General features: G+C 44.0%; 1 protein-coding gene across 2 annotated transcripts in view; it reads right to left on the minus strand.

Moving 5' to 3' along the window:
* CASTOR2 (cytosolic arginine sensor for mTORC1 subunit 2) overlaps positions 1–19,514 on the minus strand; it is a 116,332-nt gene that overhangs the window by 78,262 nt on the left and 18,556 nt on the right. Inside the window, exon 1 of one of the 2 annotated variants that reach the window (XM_051635780.1) lies at positions 18,369–18,444. The exons of the other annotated variant lie outside the window; for it this stretch is intronic. Coding sequence (XP_051491740.1) covers positions 18,369–18,442 — 74 coding nt within the window. The 5' untranslated portion in view covers positions 18,443–18,444. Of the gene's footprint in view, positions 1–18,368; positions 18,445–19,514 lie in introns of those variants that run through there. 2 annotated transcript variants of the gene reach the window in all.

A 19,514-nucleotide genomic window follows, 5' to 3' on the forward strand; every position in this document is an offset into this window, starting at 1 on the left:
TGTTCAAGTGACAAACTGCAGAGGTGCCAGACAAACAAGGAGAGCAGCAAGAACCAATTCAGTCAGATCTGAGAAAAATCTTTATAATCACTCAAAAATCTCACACAAGCCAAAACCTAGCATGGTAATAGAGCAGCCCTTCCCCCTGTGACTCAGACTGTGGAGCACAACTAAACCCAGCCACTGTGTCCATTTTTCTGCCCTCCCCACTTGCAAAGGAACAGAGTAAAAAACTGAGTATCTGAACCCCACTAGCAAAAGAACCCAACATAAGAGCTACTGCCCAGACCTCAATAACCAGGCACTTGCCCACATGCTCACCTTTCACAGCTAAAGTCACTGGTTTAAGGAACAACACTGCCAAAGCACCAAAATCCAGACTAGGCACTATCATGCACAGAAAAAAAAGCCTCTCGTGCGTTTCCATGGGGATAGCAGTGATGCCATATTTAGCAGCAGTGGGATAAGGCAGCCTGCAGGATCAGCACAGCAATTTCCTGGACGGCAGAACAGCCCCAACACCTAAAAGCCGGGACAGCCATAAAACGACAGGCAGCAGATTTCCAGCCGGGCTTTAATGTCGGGCGGTATTTTCCGCAGATGAGGAGCTGGTGGAGAAGGTTCCTGGTATTTCATGTCTTGAGATCAGATAAGTGATGCCTTGACTCCTCCCCGGATTTACTTGTTATAGAAATCCCAGCAGAGGAGGCCTGCCACATCTAAAGAAGTGCAAGTCCCCCAACTCATCCCTCCTGATCTCAGAGTGTCAGCAAACCTCCTGGGACTTGACAACTGACATGTGGGAAGAACAGGCAAAACAGAGAGGCTGGCTGGAGCCACAAGGTGTAGGGTCTCATGGCAGACATGGACACACACACATGGCATGGGGCAGGACAGAGGGATGTAGCAGGGGACCAGGCAGTGTCTGCAGAAGACTCCCTGCAGTGCAAACCACTGGTTTTCTGCTGAGCCCCGTGCACCAGGCTGGGGGCAGACCCCAGCTCAAGCTGACACCTGCACAGCCAGCAGGCAAGATTGCTGTTTAGGAACTGTGCGATACAGGGCTGAAAAGCCCTAAAGGGAGACAAAGCAAGTGAGTTTCTTGCAGACCATAAGGCCTGACAGGGCTGTAGCACAGTGCTGCAGGGCAGGAGACACCTCCCAGCACCAGCCAGCACTGCAAAAGCATCCCCAGCACAGCCAGTAAAACCTTCCTGGCTGTATCAGACCTCCGGTGTCATCTTCTGCTCAAAAACTGAATAAGGACTGCAGCAAAGTTAATAAAAATATAAAACTTTTCTAACAACTGAAATACTTAAGAGGATACTTCTACACATGTTTATGTCAATGTTCTTGCACCCTAACCAGCACGGGGCAGGGATTAGGGGTTGGCTCCTTACACAGCTGCACTTTTGTGCTAATTCCTCTATGAAAGTAAACAAGCCATTTATAGGCAACCCAAACAGACACAGAACAAAAACATGCAGTTATAGAGGGCTTGATAAAATTAAATTCCCCAATGAATTTCAATTATATTCCTTCAACAGCTTAATAAATGGCAAGCTTTAACTACTGTCAAAAACAAAGTCATTTGCCTGGTCACTGAAGTACATTTCTTGGTTTATGTAATTACACCCCTGTGGCAAAGCTGGAGCATTTGAAGTCCTGTTTGAAGAAAGGAAAGAAATTAAAAACCAACCAATTACTGTATGCTGACCCATAGGTTTTGGTACTAGGCTCTATGCTGGCAAACCGCCTGCAATCATCAGAGCAGGGGATAATTTGTGTCTAAAGCTGCCAGAGAAAAATGGGGCTCTGAAGGCTGACACCTCAAGCCCCCACACAGGAATGATGCAGCACCCAGCATTGCCCACCAGGCTTTCAACAGCCTATTTCACATTTCTGCCTGATACTCCTTAATTGAGGACATGCATCATCTGCAAACGTATTTCACAACTAGATCTTCACATCTCCCTGAAGCAAACAGGTGTAAATTGTCATTAACTTCATCACTTTCATCTTCACACTTGAAATAAGGGCTAAAACCAACTTTCTAAGCCCAGTTTAACATTCATCTAGATGCCACATCTGTGCTTAGCTCAGACATCCCAACCCCTCACTCCCATATCTGCTCCACAGAGAGTGAAATACTCCTGCCAATGTCTCTGCACTCCCACTGCTGGAAATGGAAATTAGAAGGAGCTATCAAGCAAATGTAAAACTCCTGAGTGAGGACAGTGACCCCTGAAAAAAGAGGCAGGAGAGAATGGATCTGCTTTAAAAGATAAAACTTGCTTACTGCAGAGTCAGAAGAGCAGCAAATCATTAAACAAACTTTGAAGTTTATAGCTTAAGGCCCAAAAGACGGTTCCATCGCTCAATCCAGGCCCCTTTCAGTGCCAGTATCACACTGGAGCTGGGCTTCAGAGGATGGAGAAGGAAGGACTCTGGACAAGAAATATTTCCAGGACCATTTTCTGATGCCCTCCAAGATTGGGAACATGGCAGGAGGAGTGCTGTGAAACCAGCACATCCAGAAAGCCTCAGAAACAGATGTGGGACAACCATGAAACACAGACTGACAAACAACAGGAAATCCAGGACCAGGAGTCAAGATAGTTTAATCTACCCAAAACCTGCCAAGCATTCATTTTGCAGGAGCTTTTCACTATAGCAGATCCCATTCCTCAGATAAGCCCTTCTCACAAATTCTCGGTCATTTGCCAGGCAGTTCCTGCCACAGAAACCAGGAAATTTTTTTAGGAGTACTTTTAGGGAGCTACCTACGGGGTAACTCCAAATAACTTTTGGGTCAACTGAAGGCAATGGCTGCACAGCTCAGCCCCCACCAGCAGCAGCTCTTTGCTGACAAGCAGCCAAGGCACAAGGCAGTTGTCAGCTGCAGAGCCCTCGCTCACCACTCTCCTTCCCAGACTACAGCTGCTGAGTAGTAAATATCAGCATAATCAGAAAGAAGGGAAAAAACACACAAACAAATCTAACCCACCAGGTGACAACAGCAGCACTGTGAGATCCCCATCTTGAGGTCAGCTGCGTTCCTGGTTTTGTGACAACCTGGCAAAACGGGAGATGTGTCCCACACGTCCCCTACACAAAGCCATGCTGTACCACTAGTGATCTCCTTATCTAGACAAGACACAGCAGGAAAGGGTGAAGATAAAAGGATATTTATCCTGCTTTGCAGATAGGGAAAAGAGATAATATAATGCTAGAAGTGCCAATACTTGGCTTCAAGGAGGTTTTTGATGCCCAAAGAGACTGTTGCTCTTGAACCCTGTGAAGCAGCTGCGCTGGCTGAACAGCAGTGCCCAGGTGCCAGCTCAAAGACTAATGCAAGACCACCCTTCCCAACCTACAGAAGCACTTACAAGTCCCTATTTATTGTCCAAGGACAAAGCTCAGCTCCTCCCCGGACCAGCTACGCCTCCATTCAGTCCTGAGATGCTCCTTGTGCCTGCTGCCTCTAGAAAGGTGCAGAGACACCTCCAATTCTTCACAGATTTCCTTACACCAAGGACATTTGCTGTTGTGGTAGGGAAAATGAAGACAATAGAGATATAGCAGGAGACCAAGTTCCCATCCTAGGGAAAACTAGAAGTTTCCCACTTTCTGCTGGTGGGCAGCTCTTGGAGGCTGCCAGCACCTCGGCTGCTGCTGGGAGGAGAGGGGAAGCAGCACTCCACTATACTACTAGTTGGAACTACATGATCTTTAAGGTCCCTTCCAAACCAAACCATTCTATGATTCTTTAATTCTATGCTGGGGGCTCTGCCTGCTGTGCTGGAAGAAAACACAAGCAAGTCACAGCCACAGGGATCTCAGGGCTGCATTTCCACCTCCAGATCAGTATTAAACGTTAAAATGGGAGAAAATGGCTACCTGTTGGTACAAAATTACTTAGTTGTGACAATAAATCCCAGCTGAGCCATAGAGAAGACACACAAGGAGAGCAATTTTTCCTACCTGTGCAGTGAATGAACTGTGTAATTCTACACTCTCCCCCATAGATGTGTTGTTACACATTTACACAGTGTTGCTACAGTGCAGTGATTAGGGCTCAAACACAGTATTTGTATTTATTGGTGCATTTCCAAAAGTTGCACTCTAATATGCCCTGATAGCAACACCATAAACTAATCTGTGATCCTAAGGACACAGCTTTTCCCCCTCAGCAGCCCCAGGGCTGGCCTTGCAGCAGATCAGATGGCTACACTCTGCTTTGGAGGTCTGAGCACAAAGCATTACTAGAAGTATGGACTTGCTGCCATTGACTGCTTGGGCCGGGGGACAGAGAACATAACACCATAGCAAAGGGAAGTCATCATTTCTTAAAATGATCTGCTGCCCTCATTCATTTAGTCCACATACTAAAAGAGACTTCCAGCTATCATGTGATGTACCTGCTTACCTCTGCCCTCCAGTAATAAATACAACTGCAGAGTAACCCAAGTTTTCTTGCAACCTGATCTATAAAAAGCAGCTGGCTTTCCTTCCCTCTCCCAACACTACCTTGGGTTTCCTGATACTCTTGGAAACCTAACAGGGTTTTTATTGAGCAAGTTGGCACTGGGTAGCTACAAACATGAATTCTAACCCTAACCTCTCTATATACTACTTACAAGGTCAGCATCTCTCATCTACCCTTCACCCTGCCCTCCAAAACAAACAACAAATACAAACTTTCTTTAGGCCCTTTTGAGTTTTTGGAAGCAATCAAGCATAAAATTTAGATACCACCTAGTTGTGTACTCTGCTTAAACACCTTTGGCAGACACAGAGGGAGAGGAGTACCTGAATGCAGCTAAGTAATCAAGGGCAAAATTCCTATTTGCAACCAAAGTGGGAGAAAACCAAACCTACATGGCAAATTCCTGTTCACAGACAGATCCCCATCCCTCTCCTTCTACCCCAAAATGTTGCTTGTAAACTAGACAATTGAGGGCATACATTTTAGAAATCCCATAGTCACAAGCTGCCTCCATTTGAGCAATTCTCACTTGGTCTGTAGTGAAGCAACATTGTAATAATGGTAGGCACATCTCAGCCCTTGCTGCCATCAGACCAGGAGACAGACAAAAGCCAGCAAGAACAAGGATAGAAGGAAGGGAGAAGCCTGCAGCAAAAAGGAGACAAAGGGGTAGGATTAACCTAAAGGCAGCTCTGGTGTTGGGGAGTAAAGAATGAGTAAATTCTCAGTACCAATGTGCTATGGCTCAGCTTTGCCCCAGAACCTGATGCTCTCTGCAAATCTTAACTCTCACTGTGAAGGAGAAGGAAATCCCATTGCAACAGCACAGATTAGGTTAACATGTCCAGTCTGAGTTTCACAGATTTTTGCCATATTTTGGTCCATTGCTGTGCAGCCTCTTTTTTCCAGCACCTTCAGACCCCCCTGACTAAGCCTCTCTGCAGACAGTTTTACCTCATCTTCTACACTCCAGCCAACACCACGTTGAGAGTCGTGGATCCCCCCATGAAGGCCCCTAGAGCTGCATTTTGCTAACAAAACTTAAGATTCCTCTCTGCATAATGGACACTGTTCATAAAACGATTGCTAACGAAAGGGCCAAGTCCTGTTTCTCTGGAACATGCCCCCCTGCAGGATATTGGGTCACTGTATGGCCCATCCCAGTCTCCTCTGCCATTCCAGACTTCAAAAGCCTGTCAGAAGGAGCCAGGTACAGGTTGTTACATAGTGGGTTTTACCTCTCCCAAGTTCATCCATTGCCTTGTTTTCAAAAGCACAGAACTGCTTGTGCAGTGTTGTTTTGGTAAAGAGACAGTTTATTATTTATGGCATGTTTTTTTCAGGGAAATATATATTCAGGCTTGAGTGTAACCTTAAAAGTAGGCTGAGAGTACATCAGGGAGTAAGGAGTTGAGCTAATGACTTGCTCAGATTCAGCCTCTGCTTTCTGCACTGCTTATCGAGGGAATAACCTGCTCCCAGAGCACAACTCAGTATCAGAGCATTTAACCTGTACAGATCATCTCCTCCCTGCAGTCCACACACAAGTATTCTGGCATCTGCACATGGCTATAAGAGGAGGCAATTCATCAATAACTGCTCCTTCCAAGGTCCTCGAGGAGTATTTACCCAACTCTCGGGTAAATGAGGCAAGACAGAGCACGTCTTGTTCCCAGAACCAGCCCCTCTCTATCAACTATTAGACACATTTGCTGAAAAACAAATTAGAGCATGTTAAAACACTTCGCTTAATTAAAAATAATCCTAAACAGTATCACAAAGGTAAAAGTAATTCAATGTTTTGGTTAAACACTGAAAACAAAACCGAAGCCTGTGAGATCACTCTGTGCATACTAAATAGTACTTTATTTTTAAAGCATACTAATGGAGCAAAAAGTGATCTGAGTTGGCTTTTTAATCACACGACTTAACCTGTAAATAACTATCAAAAAGCATCTGGACACAGGGAATGGTCATGCTATAAAGATATTCTTTTTAAGTGTTAAAAATTTGTAAGATCCATTTTTTTTAATATCAATTTAAAAAAACCAACAAAACCAAACCAGAAAAATTCAAAGTACTCCCCTCCTCCAGGGCCTGCCTTTTCTCCAGCTTTACAAATAATACCCTAAGTAGCCTGACTCCTTGCATGAGCACGACAGAACAAATCCACTGCCTTTTAAAAACCATGGATGAACTACTGACAGGACACAGAGCTCTTCTAAAGTCTAACTTGCAATCTCCCTCAGTGTCAGAGAGGCTGTGGGCCCTGTTCTCCCTCCAGTAAGCAGTAAGAGCCTTTGGTTGTCCTCTTAAGTCTGGCCACAGGTTGTCAGGGACTTCTGTGGTTGTCCAACAGGCAGTTCCTAACACAGGTACCTGTCTGGCACATCATGTTTTGGCTATGAAAAGCTGGAGGGGAAAAAAAACCCAAACAAACACAAAAGAAAGAATGGAAGTAAAATATGAAAGGCATAAGCCTCCTTAATTTAAAACTAGGTATGGTAGAATAAACCACCACCATGACTTTTTCAACTTCACTGCTTTTTCTCTCAGTCTTCTCTATGGTGCCTTCCAAGAGAAAGCAACATACATCTTACCTTTTCCAGGCTTGTGCTTCAGCTCAGACTTCCTTAGGAAAATGGAAGTTAATTTAAAAAATGAAAAAAAAACCCCCACAACAAAAACCCCAAAAAATTACTAATTTCTTGGCATTCAGATAATAGAAATGCTCTAGGGAGATAAAAGCAAAACTTCAGGTTTTGCACTAATTTATGCCTCCTGAAGGAGGTAAAGTCCAGTGCTCTGGACAGCTTTTATTTCATTTTTACTGTTACCATTGATGCCAAAATACATTTTTCCTGAAGAACTGTGTACTTGCATCACTAAAGCCAACAGCATTTTCACCACTGAAAGCAACGAAAGCAGGATCTAGACCACAGTGCTGAGCCTATCTATGTTCAGTTATTCTGAGAACATAAATTAACACTGAATCATCCATCTGGCATAACAGATTGTTTGGTGCACTTCGTCCCCTGCTAATTAATTGATTAGCTCTACTGGGTAACAAGAGTTTCCCATTTGGTTCTCCAGTTTTGGAGGACAGGCTGCCTAACTGCAAACTGGATGAGGAAGGGCTCACACTGACATCAGGCCTTTTAAAGCCCTTTCAATGAAACTATGGTAGGCAGGGCATTCCTTGGCCAAAAAATATTTTGGACAGGAGAGATGGTTACATTTCTTGATTAAAAACTGTCCTTTTGTGAAAGGTTTGTGGGTGTCAAAGCTCTTCGGATGTGACAACGTGGAGAAAAAGAACTGACAAATTTCCAACAAATCCCCCCAAAAGGCAGCATAGGCATCACAGTAAAGGCTGAACACATTTGATTCCCAGAGCTAGGAATGGAGCCTCAGGCCAGATCACCTGGCAGCAGAGACTTGACCCACTTGAGTCAGAGATGAAGGCCAGCCACCTCTTCCCCAGTCCCAGCCCCCTTCTGCTGCAGCTTGAGGGAACTTCTCAGGGCCTTCTGCTTGTAAAGCCCACCCTTGATCCCAGATATAAAGTCAAGAGAGTAACACCCCTCCTTGGGGTGGAGCCAAGCAGTAGAGGATCATGCTGCAAGCACAGAGGGATCCCCACAGGACAGTGAAGCCCTGTGTTAACTGAGCCACCACTCTGAGTTGTAAGAAAAGCTTGCTGAAAAGCTGCAAACAGACTTCCATGACCCTGAAAAAGCAGAAAACTTAAAGGATTTGCTTCACTCATCTACATATGCAACATGCCCAGGGAAGTGCTTTGGTACAGCTTTAGCAGCATGAACAAAACAGAAGTCAGGCTTTCTTTAAGCTCCCTTGCCAGTGTATTTCCTGTAGTTTTCCTGAACGTAACCACTGCTAGCTGTTTGTCTGCATTTTTTTTCCAACTGCAAACTTGTGAAGCTGAAGGAGCAGACACAGCCCCTGGGAAGCCACTGCACTGCCCTGACTCGCCGGGTGAACATACCTGCCTGTTCTCAGCAGAGCCCAGGGCCCCTGCAGAGCCTTCCAGACAAACCCAGGAAGCCCAAAGTGGCTGTGTCAGGAACTGAGGGCTTAACTTACTCCACATATTAATAACAAGAAAATTATAATACATGAAAATGCTCTTTAAGCTCCTTTTTGTAGCTCAGTTCAGCAAGGTAAAAAAAAGGAATTATTTTATTCCTCTGTCTAAACTGGCCTGTTTGCTCAAGCTAAGGAGTGAAAACTCAGAACAAGCTAGAAGAATAACAGTTCTTCCTCAGAACCTGCCCATGTCACAGAAATATTCCAAATACACTTTCTGGGAAATAAAACTTTCCTGGAAACTGCCTTTCCAAACCACGTTTATCTCCTCATCAAAATGGTATGCTAAGATAGGTCTTGGTGATCTGAGTAAGCACCTTTGGGCTGGGACCATCTCTCCCAGTGCAGGTCTCTGAAGTTCCCTGCCGCACTTGAGGTGGCACAACAAAACACTACCAGTGCAAGTGTCTGGAAATAAGGTATCTTACTTATCAAAACAGACAGCTGATTAAACACTAACAATTCAGTAAACATCCCAGTCCTTTGTTACAGGGCCACTGGTTCACTGCCTAGGCTTTGACTGCTAGGAGGGCATACACACAACAGTCCATTTTTGAGAAGACAGAGCTGCTCTCGGTACCTCTGCCAAACTTCATTAATATCTGATATCAGAAAACTAGTACTCTCAGTCCCTCTCATCACCACAAAGCTGCCTCAAACAGGCCAAAAAGAAGCTTATGTAGTGCAGGATGTGGGAAAGAAGAAATATTTGGCTTATTTGGGCTGCATCAGTGTGGCCAGCAGGGCCAGGGAGGTGATTCTGCCCCTCTACTCTGCACTGGTGAGACCCCACCTGGAATACTGTGTACAGTTCTGGTGGCCTCAGCACAAGAAAGATACAGACCTGTTGGAAAGGGTCCAGAGAAGGGCCACCAAGATGATCAAAGGCCTGGAGCAGCTCTGCTATGAAGACAGGCTGAGAGAGTTGGGGCTGTTCAGCCTAGAGAAGAGAAGGCTCCAGGGAGACCTTAGAGCACCTTCCAGTGCCTGAAGGGGCTCCAGGAAAGCTGGGGAGGGGCTTTTCATCAGAGAAGATAGTGATAGGACAAGGATAATAGCTTTAAACTTAGAGAGGGGAGATTCAAGTTAGATATTAGGAAGAAATTCTTCACTGTAAGGGTGGTGAGGAACTCGGATCGGTTGCCCAGGGAGGCTGTTGATGCCCCATCCCTGGAGGTTTTTAAGACCAGGTTGGGTGAGGTTTTGTGCAACCTGGTCTAGTGGTGGGCTCTCTGCTCATGGCAGGGGGGTTGGAACTTGATGATCTTTAAAGTCCCTTCCAACCTTAATGATTCTATATGCTCACAAATAACCATAAAAAATTCAAATGCATGTTAAATTTCGCCTACAGGATATGAAATTGCAGCAGGGAGCCATTCTGATATTCAAACTGTTTCAGCTAGGTGTCTCACACGGAAAATGTCGGCCCTATACTCACACTGTCTCAGGGTATTGAGCTTCCCACCTGTAGGAGGAACCAAACAAGCCCAAGGTACAGGGGAGAGGACTCAGGCCCTCTGCACTAACAGGCCAACAAGTCTCGGGTGTGATGCAGAAGCTGCCAGAAGGGCTGAGTGTGACTTTAAAATAAATGACTGTCCCAAGAAAAACAACTGCAAAACAGAATACTTCATCAACCAACCATCTTGCCTGCCCTGTCAGCTGGTGCCAAGACACACTCTGAGCTTGGGCTGCCCATGGGGGTCCCTTCAAGTAACACTTGGCCATGAAGTAAAGGCTCATGAATGATCAAACACTACCAGCACACAACGATGACATTAAGTCAGATAACATGGATTGTTTTATCTCAGTACCACCCTGACTCCTGCAGCTCTTTGGTTCTATTTTTTGCCCTGCTCACTATTTCCTCACACATCCCCTGGCAAACACCAAGTGAGCACAAGCTTTGCAGCGCTGTAACAGCAGCACCACAGCTCGGAGGAGGAAGGCTTGGTGAAAAGATCAGTCACTCTGCTACAAAGGAATGCAAATTATGGCTCTCCCTATGCTGAGGCAGGACAAGCCTCCTGTGACTGCAGTGTGAAAGCTCCTGGAAGAGGGAAATAGGAAGATCAAGGTCAGGAAGAAAGGAAGAGCTACAGAAGGGAGAAGGTTCTCCCAGCAGCTCCAAAGGCCGCCTGAAAAAAAGCTGCACGCGTACCACGTGTGGATGTGCCCACTGGCTGGCCAAGATCCTGGTGCTGGTCACAAGAGCAGAGGAGCTAGCCCAGCACAGGGCACTTAAAGAAACTGAGCACTGGGCAGCCTTGTCCCCTGCACTGGGAGTTTACCTGCAAGGCTCAGCTTGGGAACTCTTCCAGCAGGGATTTCATGGAAGTGACTTGCCGAGAGCACTGCTGATCTGCAATCCAAAGCTGTGCAGCCATGTATCCATTCAAGCACCAGCCAATACGGGGTGAGCAGTCACTACCCTTCAACTGCACAGGCTCAAAATTTGCCAAGGACAGTTATTTCAAAGGCAAAAGAGGAAAAAGGAACCTATTTCTCCTTCATTTACTACCTTGTTTTATTTCCTTCTGCTCATCAACCGATGTCTAACACTTCTTCCAAGAAAAGTTTCCAATAGATGCTCTTCATTACTGAATCTAATTATTGTTCAACACATTGATCATACACCAAGAAGCCACATCCCTGCAGTCTCCTGTGCAGGAAATTCCAGGCTTTGTCAAAACTTGGCTTGATACAAGAAATAAAAGCCCTTGATGTTCATATGTCACATAAGTCTTCTGACCACTATCTTTTATACAGCCATGAGTACTTTAAACTTGTATCACACAAAAGCCACACATTAATTATTCCTATCTGAAAGTCAATTAATCAACCCTCCTCTGGTATCCAAAGCCTCCATCTCAGTTTTCTTTAGAAACATATTCACACCCAGAGTTTACACCAAGGTTTTCTGGGCATTGGGAAAGGAGTGGGATGCAGCCTGAGACAAGGGAGAACTTTCTTCTGCAAAGGCAAGGGGACACATTCAGATGAATGATCCCCATAAACCTAGAGAGTCTGGGAACTGCTGAGGTACTGCAGCTTTGGAGCAAACCACTCCCCCCTCTTTTAACCTCCTCCAGAATACTGGGCCATCATTCACTGCAACATGGTTAAGACAGAGGTATCTTTTCTCCAAATCTCTACCTAGAATAATGTGATTACGCAAGATCAAACATTAAAAAAATAAATAAATAGGTTCAGGCTTGTTTGCAGACAAACCTAGACTGAAAGCATGGATACTAATCAGAGAAACAAACACACATTGAATACTTTTAAGTAAAACTCACCTTTTAAAGACTGTTCCTGATTCTCAGGGCCCAGCCTCCTGGGTTTTTTGGCTATCTGGGTATGTCAGTGCTGAAAATGGAATGTCCAGCCCACACCTACCTCATTCATGCAGGTGTTCTGTGGCTTAACCACTCTTAATGAAATGCTGCTGGTCCTTTGACAGCTATTTCTATTCAGAGTTTGTGGTAACACCACTCCTAAAATAGCTGGCCAGCTATGAGAGGTCTCCAAGTGTTTTCTGTGTTCTGCCTGGCTCCTGGTCAGCACTCACCTTGCACACCCAGGCTAGAAGGGACCAAGCAGAAGCCAGAAGAGCCCTGCCAGCAGAGGCAGCTTTCTGCACGTCTTTTATGTTTATGTTCCACACAGTAATAATCTAAAAAAGATCCTTTACTGCAGCAACCTGGAGAAGCAACTCCAGCAAGCCCACGACATCACATTCTTTCCATTTGGCCTCTGGCAAGTCTCTGCCTGTTTGAACAGATGCCATCAGCACTTGTCCATGTTGTGGTGTACTGTTGTTTTCTACTTATTCCACCCTTCTTCTACTTAAAAGAACAAACAAGCTTTTACAACCTGAATGGTCACCTGATGGCAAAAGATGGCTAAACATTAAACTAGAAGAGTTTGCCATGCAGATGCATAAGCACAAACCTACACTTAAATGTTTTCTCCAACACAATGGACACTATACATTATATCTGAAGTCAGTATCAGCTGTTACAATTGTGCTGAGAGGTGATGTTAAACAAAGCTGCTCTTTACTGGGCATGTGTGTACAGACTTGCTCCTCAAAAATACAACCCAAAACCTTGGCTGAGAGTCATCTGAGAAGGCCTATACAAGCTCAGTCACTTGAAGACAGATCTGAGCCTATTCTTCAGCTGAAGAGACAGTTACAACATTCATGCAGCTTTAAAAAAAAAAAGTAATTTCCGTATCTTTTCTTTAGCTTTCCAACTGTCAAGCATATATGACACTATTTGGGTTTCCACTTGGAATAAGATTCAGCATTGCCAATCTGTTTTACTGTCACTGATCCCGTGATATGAGCTTTTCTTAAAACTCTAGCTTATAAAAAGAAATCATATGAGGCTCAATGATATGTATTTTAGGCACCTGAACAGAAAAAGAAAGGTAAATGTGATGCATGCATAACTAAAGAGGCTCAGACTGGAACATAAATAAAAATAGCTCAATTTTTGTAAAAAAAAAATAAATCAAGATATTTTAAAAGGAATTCTATTGTTTTGACAACATGCATAACTGATCTGAGTAAAAATGTTTAAAACTATCTATCTTGCATTTTTTTAAACTCTAGAATCTAAAAATTAAAGAGCCACAAGCATGAGCAGGTTGTAAAAACCCCCCTGCAACAAAGCTCATGGGCAGACAGTATTACTCATTTTTTAATATATATTCCTCATGTATCTTGTTGAAATAGTCTTGATAAATATAATAAGCACTTACAGAAAGTTAATATCTCTGTAAAGCATGTAAGGAGTTGTAATCCCTCAGTATCAACTGCTTAAAATGGTTCAGACAGCTGCGGACAAGAAGTTATTCTTAATGATACTCTGTAGAACTTAGTTGCTTTTCAAATTATGTTTTCTGTTTTATCACCTTTGAGTCCCACAGGCCTATCCACAAAATAACAACTTGACTTTCCTTCTGCCAGACGTTCATTAGTAAATCTTGGAAGTAAACAAATTTTGCAATCTTACAACCACAGAAGGGGTTACAGCCAGACAAGAGCTGGGGAACAGCCCCCAATCCCTACTTACAAGTTTTGTTCCCAATTTATCAAGTTACTTAATCACATACCTAGCTAATAAATTTTAAATGAAGTTACCTATTAAGTTTCAAGGATTCTGGGCACCATACAGGGTGACACTGCAGAAAACACAGCCCCTATGAAAGAAGCCAAGTTTTTCTAGAAGCACACCTTCCCATTAAGGCCATTGCCTTCAGAGGAACATCACAGACTTCCTGGTATTTACACTGTATTGTGGAGCACATGCTTACAGTCCTTAGTGCCTAGACCATTAACAGACACTTCAATTAAAAGTTTTACCAGCAACTACTTTGATCAGCAGTGGAACGTGATTCATGTCAGCTTTGTCTGTCTAGCATTAAAGGAGCAATCCCAAGACTTGGTGCTCCCGTGTTTTAAAGTAACACTTGATGAGGAAGCAATAACCTTTTTCTTCCCAAACTGCCCAGACAGCAGGCTGCCCTTACCCTGGCATCTCTGGAAAACACTGCAACACACCTTCCCACTGAAACAATTAACTAACGTTCCCAAGTTTCCTGCTGTAGTTTCTCCTTCTATTACCAAATTAAAGCAAGAGAGAATATGAAGAAAGAGACAGGGATAAAAAACACAGCGTAATTACCTAGAAGGCTGTGGATAATCCAAGCAAATCACAGGGCTGAAACAGGACAGCTACATACTGACTTTTATATAAAACAGTAAATATCCACAGTGTACCCCTAATTACTAGAAGTACTCAGCCCTAGGCTGAGTGGTAGCTGCATAACAAGACCCAGTGAGGACAACCAACGAGAAAACTGTTGATGCAGAGTGAGCTGTGGAGTTTGGAGCTTAGCTCCTAATGCTTTTCTGTCATTAAACTAAAAATAATAAATTCCAATCTAGGGACTTACCAAAGACTCTCATGGACTTAAAGTTTTTCCTCACTTTTCTCTTTTGTGAAAGATTAAGTTCCATGTTTTCTTACTGAGAGGATGCAAGGAAGTAATTAGTCTTTATATCAAACTTGAAAACAAAGCCCTAAATCACATGATGCTCTAGTGTCAGCAAAAGGAAATGAACTTAAAATTTAATTAAAAAAAAAAAGCTTTATGGCTGAAAACACAGTAAAACGTGGAAAAAAAATGATCAGAGCACAAAGGAGCCCACCCAAGAGTCTCCATCGATATTTGGGCAGACATTAGTGAAAATATTAAAGCATCAGGTGCATAACTCAGTCAACAACATTTGAGCATAACCTAAGGTACTTGTCTAGTGCAGTACTTGGAAAAGCAGAACAACAGGTTTTTTCCTGGCCCTTTTGTTGGGGAAAAGGCCTTCTGCTCCTCTGGGGTGAGAAGCAGTGAAGGCTGCCACCCTTTTTAAAAAGGAGGAGAGAAGAAAACTGGAAGTTCACATCTACTTTTGAGTCCTCTTGAGACAAACCAGCCAAGTTAGCCCAGAATGTCCCATGCTTTGCCCACAGGGGTTCCGGGTGCCCTCAGGCAGAAGAGCAGCAGACAGGCTCCTTCTGAGAGCCTTCCCCTTCAAGGCAGGAGGGATTCAGCAACTGATAGAGGCAGAGAGAGCAGACAGGAAAGCACATGCACATTCAGGATGAGAAAACACGTTCAGAAAAGCATTAAAACAAAAAAAGGGGAACCTCATTAAAGAACAGCAGCCTGCAGCACACACAAGGGCTCCAAAGCACCACCAATGGGTCACTGCCAGGAGCAGTAGGTCATAGTATTATTATTTGGGCATGGGGGGACAACCTCAGCCCTAGTGCATTGATCTCAGAGTCTCACTGTGGACAGGGACTGTCTCCCCAGCACTGGGACATAGGCACTAGCAGGAGCTCCATCCAGGGACACACCATGAGGACCAGGAGCTGCCAGCACTAGTGACAACTCCAGTCCCTTGCCTCACATGCAGTCAGAGATAATTAGATAAACTGTAAAGCTGGAGAGACACCAGTAGATTTATATTGGCATAGGCATGTAGCTCCCAACAAACTAAAAGTCATCTTCAACCTTCTGACTATGGACTCCCAGTGCTCTCTGCACCATTGCCCCCCCCTGATCCCCAGAAATGGCTTGCTGTGCAACTCAGGACAATATTTTCATTCACCAAGGTGAAAGGGAGGATGCTGTCCCAGCCTGAGGGTTGTGGGACATAATAATTCTGCTCCTCTCTCTCTTACTTTCCTTAAATCATTTATTCAGCAAGGCCAGCACATTTTAAAGCCCTGTTAGTCAAATATATGTAAGCACAGACCAACCCCTTCACAAGTGAGAACATGAAGTGTCACTACACTAACAAGCATTTCCTAACAGGAAAAAATATCCACTACCAGGTTCTCTGTTTTCTGAACTAAGTTACAAAGAGCCCATGCTTTCTCTAACACTTAGCAAAAACTCAACCAACAGAAAAATCAAGCTGTGTTTTTTTCAAGCTAATCTCCCACCGAAAAGCCTGCTAACAGATTTTTGCCAACAGCTCTGCAGATTAATCCACCTCTGCCCCTGCACCAGGAAAATAAAGCCTCACACAAAGCAGCAGAGCAAGATGCTGCACTCGGCAGCTACCAGAACTGCACATGCTACAACACACAGCACAGCCAACTGTAAAGATAAGGGGTTTGCACATTATAGTATCCTTGCTGTTCTGTCCTTTAATCTTACAAGATACTATAGAAATTAACTCTTAGCAGAGTGGTTTTAACTCAGTTTTATTAAGATTGTAGTTCAGATTATCTTAAGCAAAAGTACCATGCATAAATGAGTGTACCCATTCACTTTTGCAATGGAAATTAAAGGCAATAAAAGCAGAGTTCAGTGTAGGTATTAATTTCCAACTCTCTAAATTTATTGATAGCCACAGAACTCCTCCATTTCTAGCTGAACCAGTAGGATAAAGAGAGAAAGAACGAGCAGCACTTATCTTGGCATACAAAGCAATTGAGCAAGGTCCACGCTACACTGACCTTGCCATCTGGACATGTGGCAAGGCCAGTGCAGAGGCATTTCCAGCATTATCCTCTATAATCATGTTAAATTGTATTCTGATGAGAGAGGCCAAAAATCCCATGCTCCAAAGATCCAGCTGATAACAGCAATCAATCAGTCCCCTTTATGGATGCCAGGTCACACACAGCACAGTAATGCCCACATTCCTGCTTCACAAACATCAACAAATTATCACAGCTCCTGCATAAAGATGTTGATTTTCATTCCCCCAGTCCTACTGCAGGAGAGAAAAACAGCAGTTAAGAAGCTGACCCTTAGGTCCTCAGTGAAAAACCAAAAGGACTTAACTGGGGGCCAGTATAAGTGCAGGATTAGGCCTGAATGATTTGCAAAAGGCTTTCCAATTAATTGGTTACTGAGCTAAGAATAGAAGGCACGAATCCTGGTTCCCAGTTCTGTACTCGCTACAGAGGGCTGCCTGCTCAGCCTCTGTAGCCTTCTCCCATCCTGGGCACCTGGACATGCCACCAGACTGTGATGGAACAAGAAGACACACTGTCCTTGCCAGGCCTCACTCCAGGCACCTGCCATGAGCTACAGTGCAAACGCCCTGTGCTGGCAACAATGACACAGCTGCAGCCTCAGCTCCTACCTCAGTATTACACACCAGTGTTATCAGTTATTCCATCTTTATGCCAGGAAATCTGCAGGAATTTGCTTGCTGTAGACTAAAGAGGAAGAAGAATGAAAAAGATAAAGGGAAGAGATTATTTTGTGAGAGAGGGAGAGCGAGATGAAAGGCTCTGTAATTATAGCTTAACCTTCTGCAAAACACAGGCTGAAAAAATTGATTTAGTAATTCCTATACCAAGCCCATAATTTCTCAGTCCTGTGTGGGATCCATCCTGCCCACTGCTCCACCACCTGTACCTCACCAGCTTCCAGCCTGCAGTCAGGCCTCTTGCAGTCTCTGCCCCAAGAAGCTTCCTCAGATGAAGCAAAAAAATCCCAGAGCTTCAGCAGCAAAGGCTTTAGCCAGCTGAGCACAAGTGGCATTTCTGCCAAACCACACATTTTGAGAACAACCAACTACCTCCAAGGCCTGAGACGTAAGGGATAAAGGAGTCAAAAGGAGATCTCCCAACAACAAAAATATATACTACCCTCTCCCACACACCCTGACACAACAAGACTTTACAGGGCTTGAGGGAGCAGGCATAACAGTTATGATATGTTGAAACAAGTTATGTCATTCATGCCTTGTCTTCTACAACAGATTGACGGATTGTCAGTGCAGAACTTGCAGACAATTTCAAAAGCTGTCAGCAAAGGGACCAAAATCTTTTTCAGAAAAGGAATAAACACCATCCCTGAATCCCCAAGTGCTCAGGACTCTTAATAAGACACAAACAGAATCCAAGAGAACAAATCCTGATATAAGTCCACAGAAAGGAACAGTCTGTCCATCTTTTCTAGGCAGAATAAACTGTTTTCATGAAGGATGTAATTATTTAAGGATGAACTATCCTGACCAAGAAAAACAGGTTAATTATGGAAGAAAATAACCAAGGACATTATGGGGTTTTGAGAAAGCCAGGAATGAATCAGCCAACCAGAACATCAGATAATTCCACTGAAGCCAGTCTCCCACAAAGATACTTCCCAATTCTGGACACAACCATGACATTGACTAGTTTGGTGATGGATAACACTGATTTTCTACATGGCATCAGGAAAGAAACACACTCACAGTCCTGTCACCTGTAGAAGGAAAAGGCTGCTCCACAGATGCAGGTTTTTCAGGAGGAGGCTCCATGTGGCCATACCAAGGCATGGGTAATAATACTAAAAAATGGCTTTACAGCCCTTGTTGCTTCAAACCTGTAAGTGTGCAAGCCTGTACTGACGTCTACTGTTATTTTAATAGCAATGTTGCAACTAGTGAAGGTACACAGGCCAAAGTAAAGCGGTGTTGCTAGATCTCCCAGGAAGCTCCAGTGCCAGGCCACTCTCTCTGCTGAGCAGGGAGTTATCTTCATGGGAATCAGCTCATACAATGTCCGAGTAATAATTTTGTGCTCAGATGAGTAAAATTGATTGGGGGGGGCTAGGGGGGAAAGAATCTTTTGGATTAAATTGCAGACAAACTTTATCCATGACAGAAACCCAACAGCCTACCAAAGTTTCCACGCCAGTCACTGCTGACCTGTCCAAAGAAAAGCTAAATTGTAACTTCCTGTGTTTCTGTAAAATCAGCTTCAAGTTTTACCTAAGCCTGCAATAAGCAAAGCTACAACTGCTGAGGAGCAGAAGGCTTCATTCTTGAGCTGCGTGAGCATTTACAACTGAAGAACTGAAAATACAAGTGTGCTGGAAAAGAAAGTAACACTTGAACCTATCAGCAGATAGGGACAAAGTCCATCTCTTGCAATTACATTATGTCAATACAACCACTGCCTTCAATCCAATAAAGATTTGTCCTGTTGCACAGGCTTGGGTTGCTCATTGTCTATCAAAACCCATCCAGTGTCGCCTCATGCTCCTGTTAACTTCTTCCTCCAATGAGAGTATTGCCCTGGCTGAAGCGAGCCTGTATGGCTGCCAGCTGCAATACAGCCACACAAGACTCCTGAAAAAAAGGACAAAACGAGGCTCCAAAATTATAAAGACCTGGCAAAGAGAAAATGATTGGATGTTTATACTGCAGTTCTTGGAGCACTGGCAAACTTCAGTCTTTCCCATTCCAAACAAAGGTGCTCTAGAGAGGTCAGCACTTCAACATGTACCCAACAGATAATCTCCTCACCTAAGCTTACACAGTAGATGTGCAGAGAAGTTCCCCTCAATTTCCAAACCAAAGCTCAACACAAAAAACATTAAAATTACACACAAGTTT

This window comes from Apus apus, chromosome 18 (assembly GCF_020740795.1).
Source record: "Apus apus isolate bApuApu2 chromosome 18, bApuApu2.pri.cur, whole genome shotgun sequence".
Lineage (NCBI taxonomy): Eukaryota > Metazoa > Chordata > Aves > Apodiformes > Apodidae > Apus > Apus apus.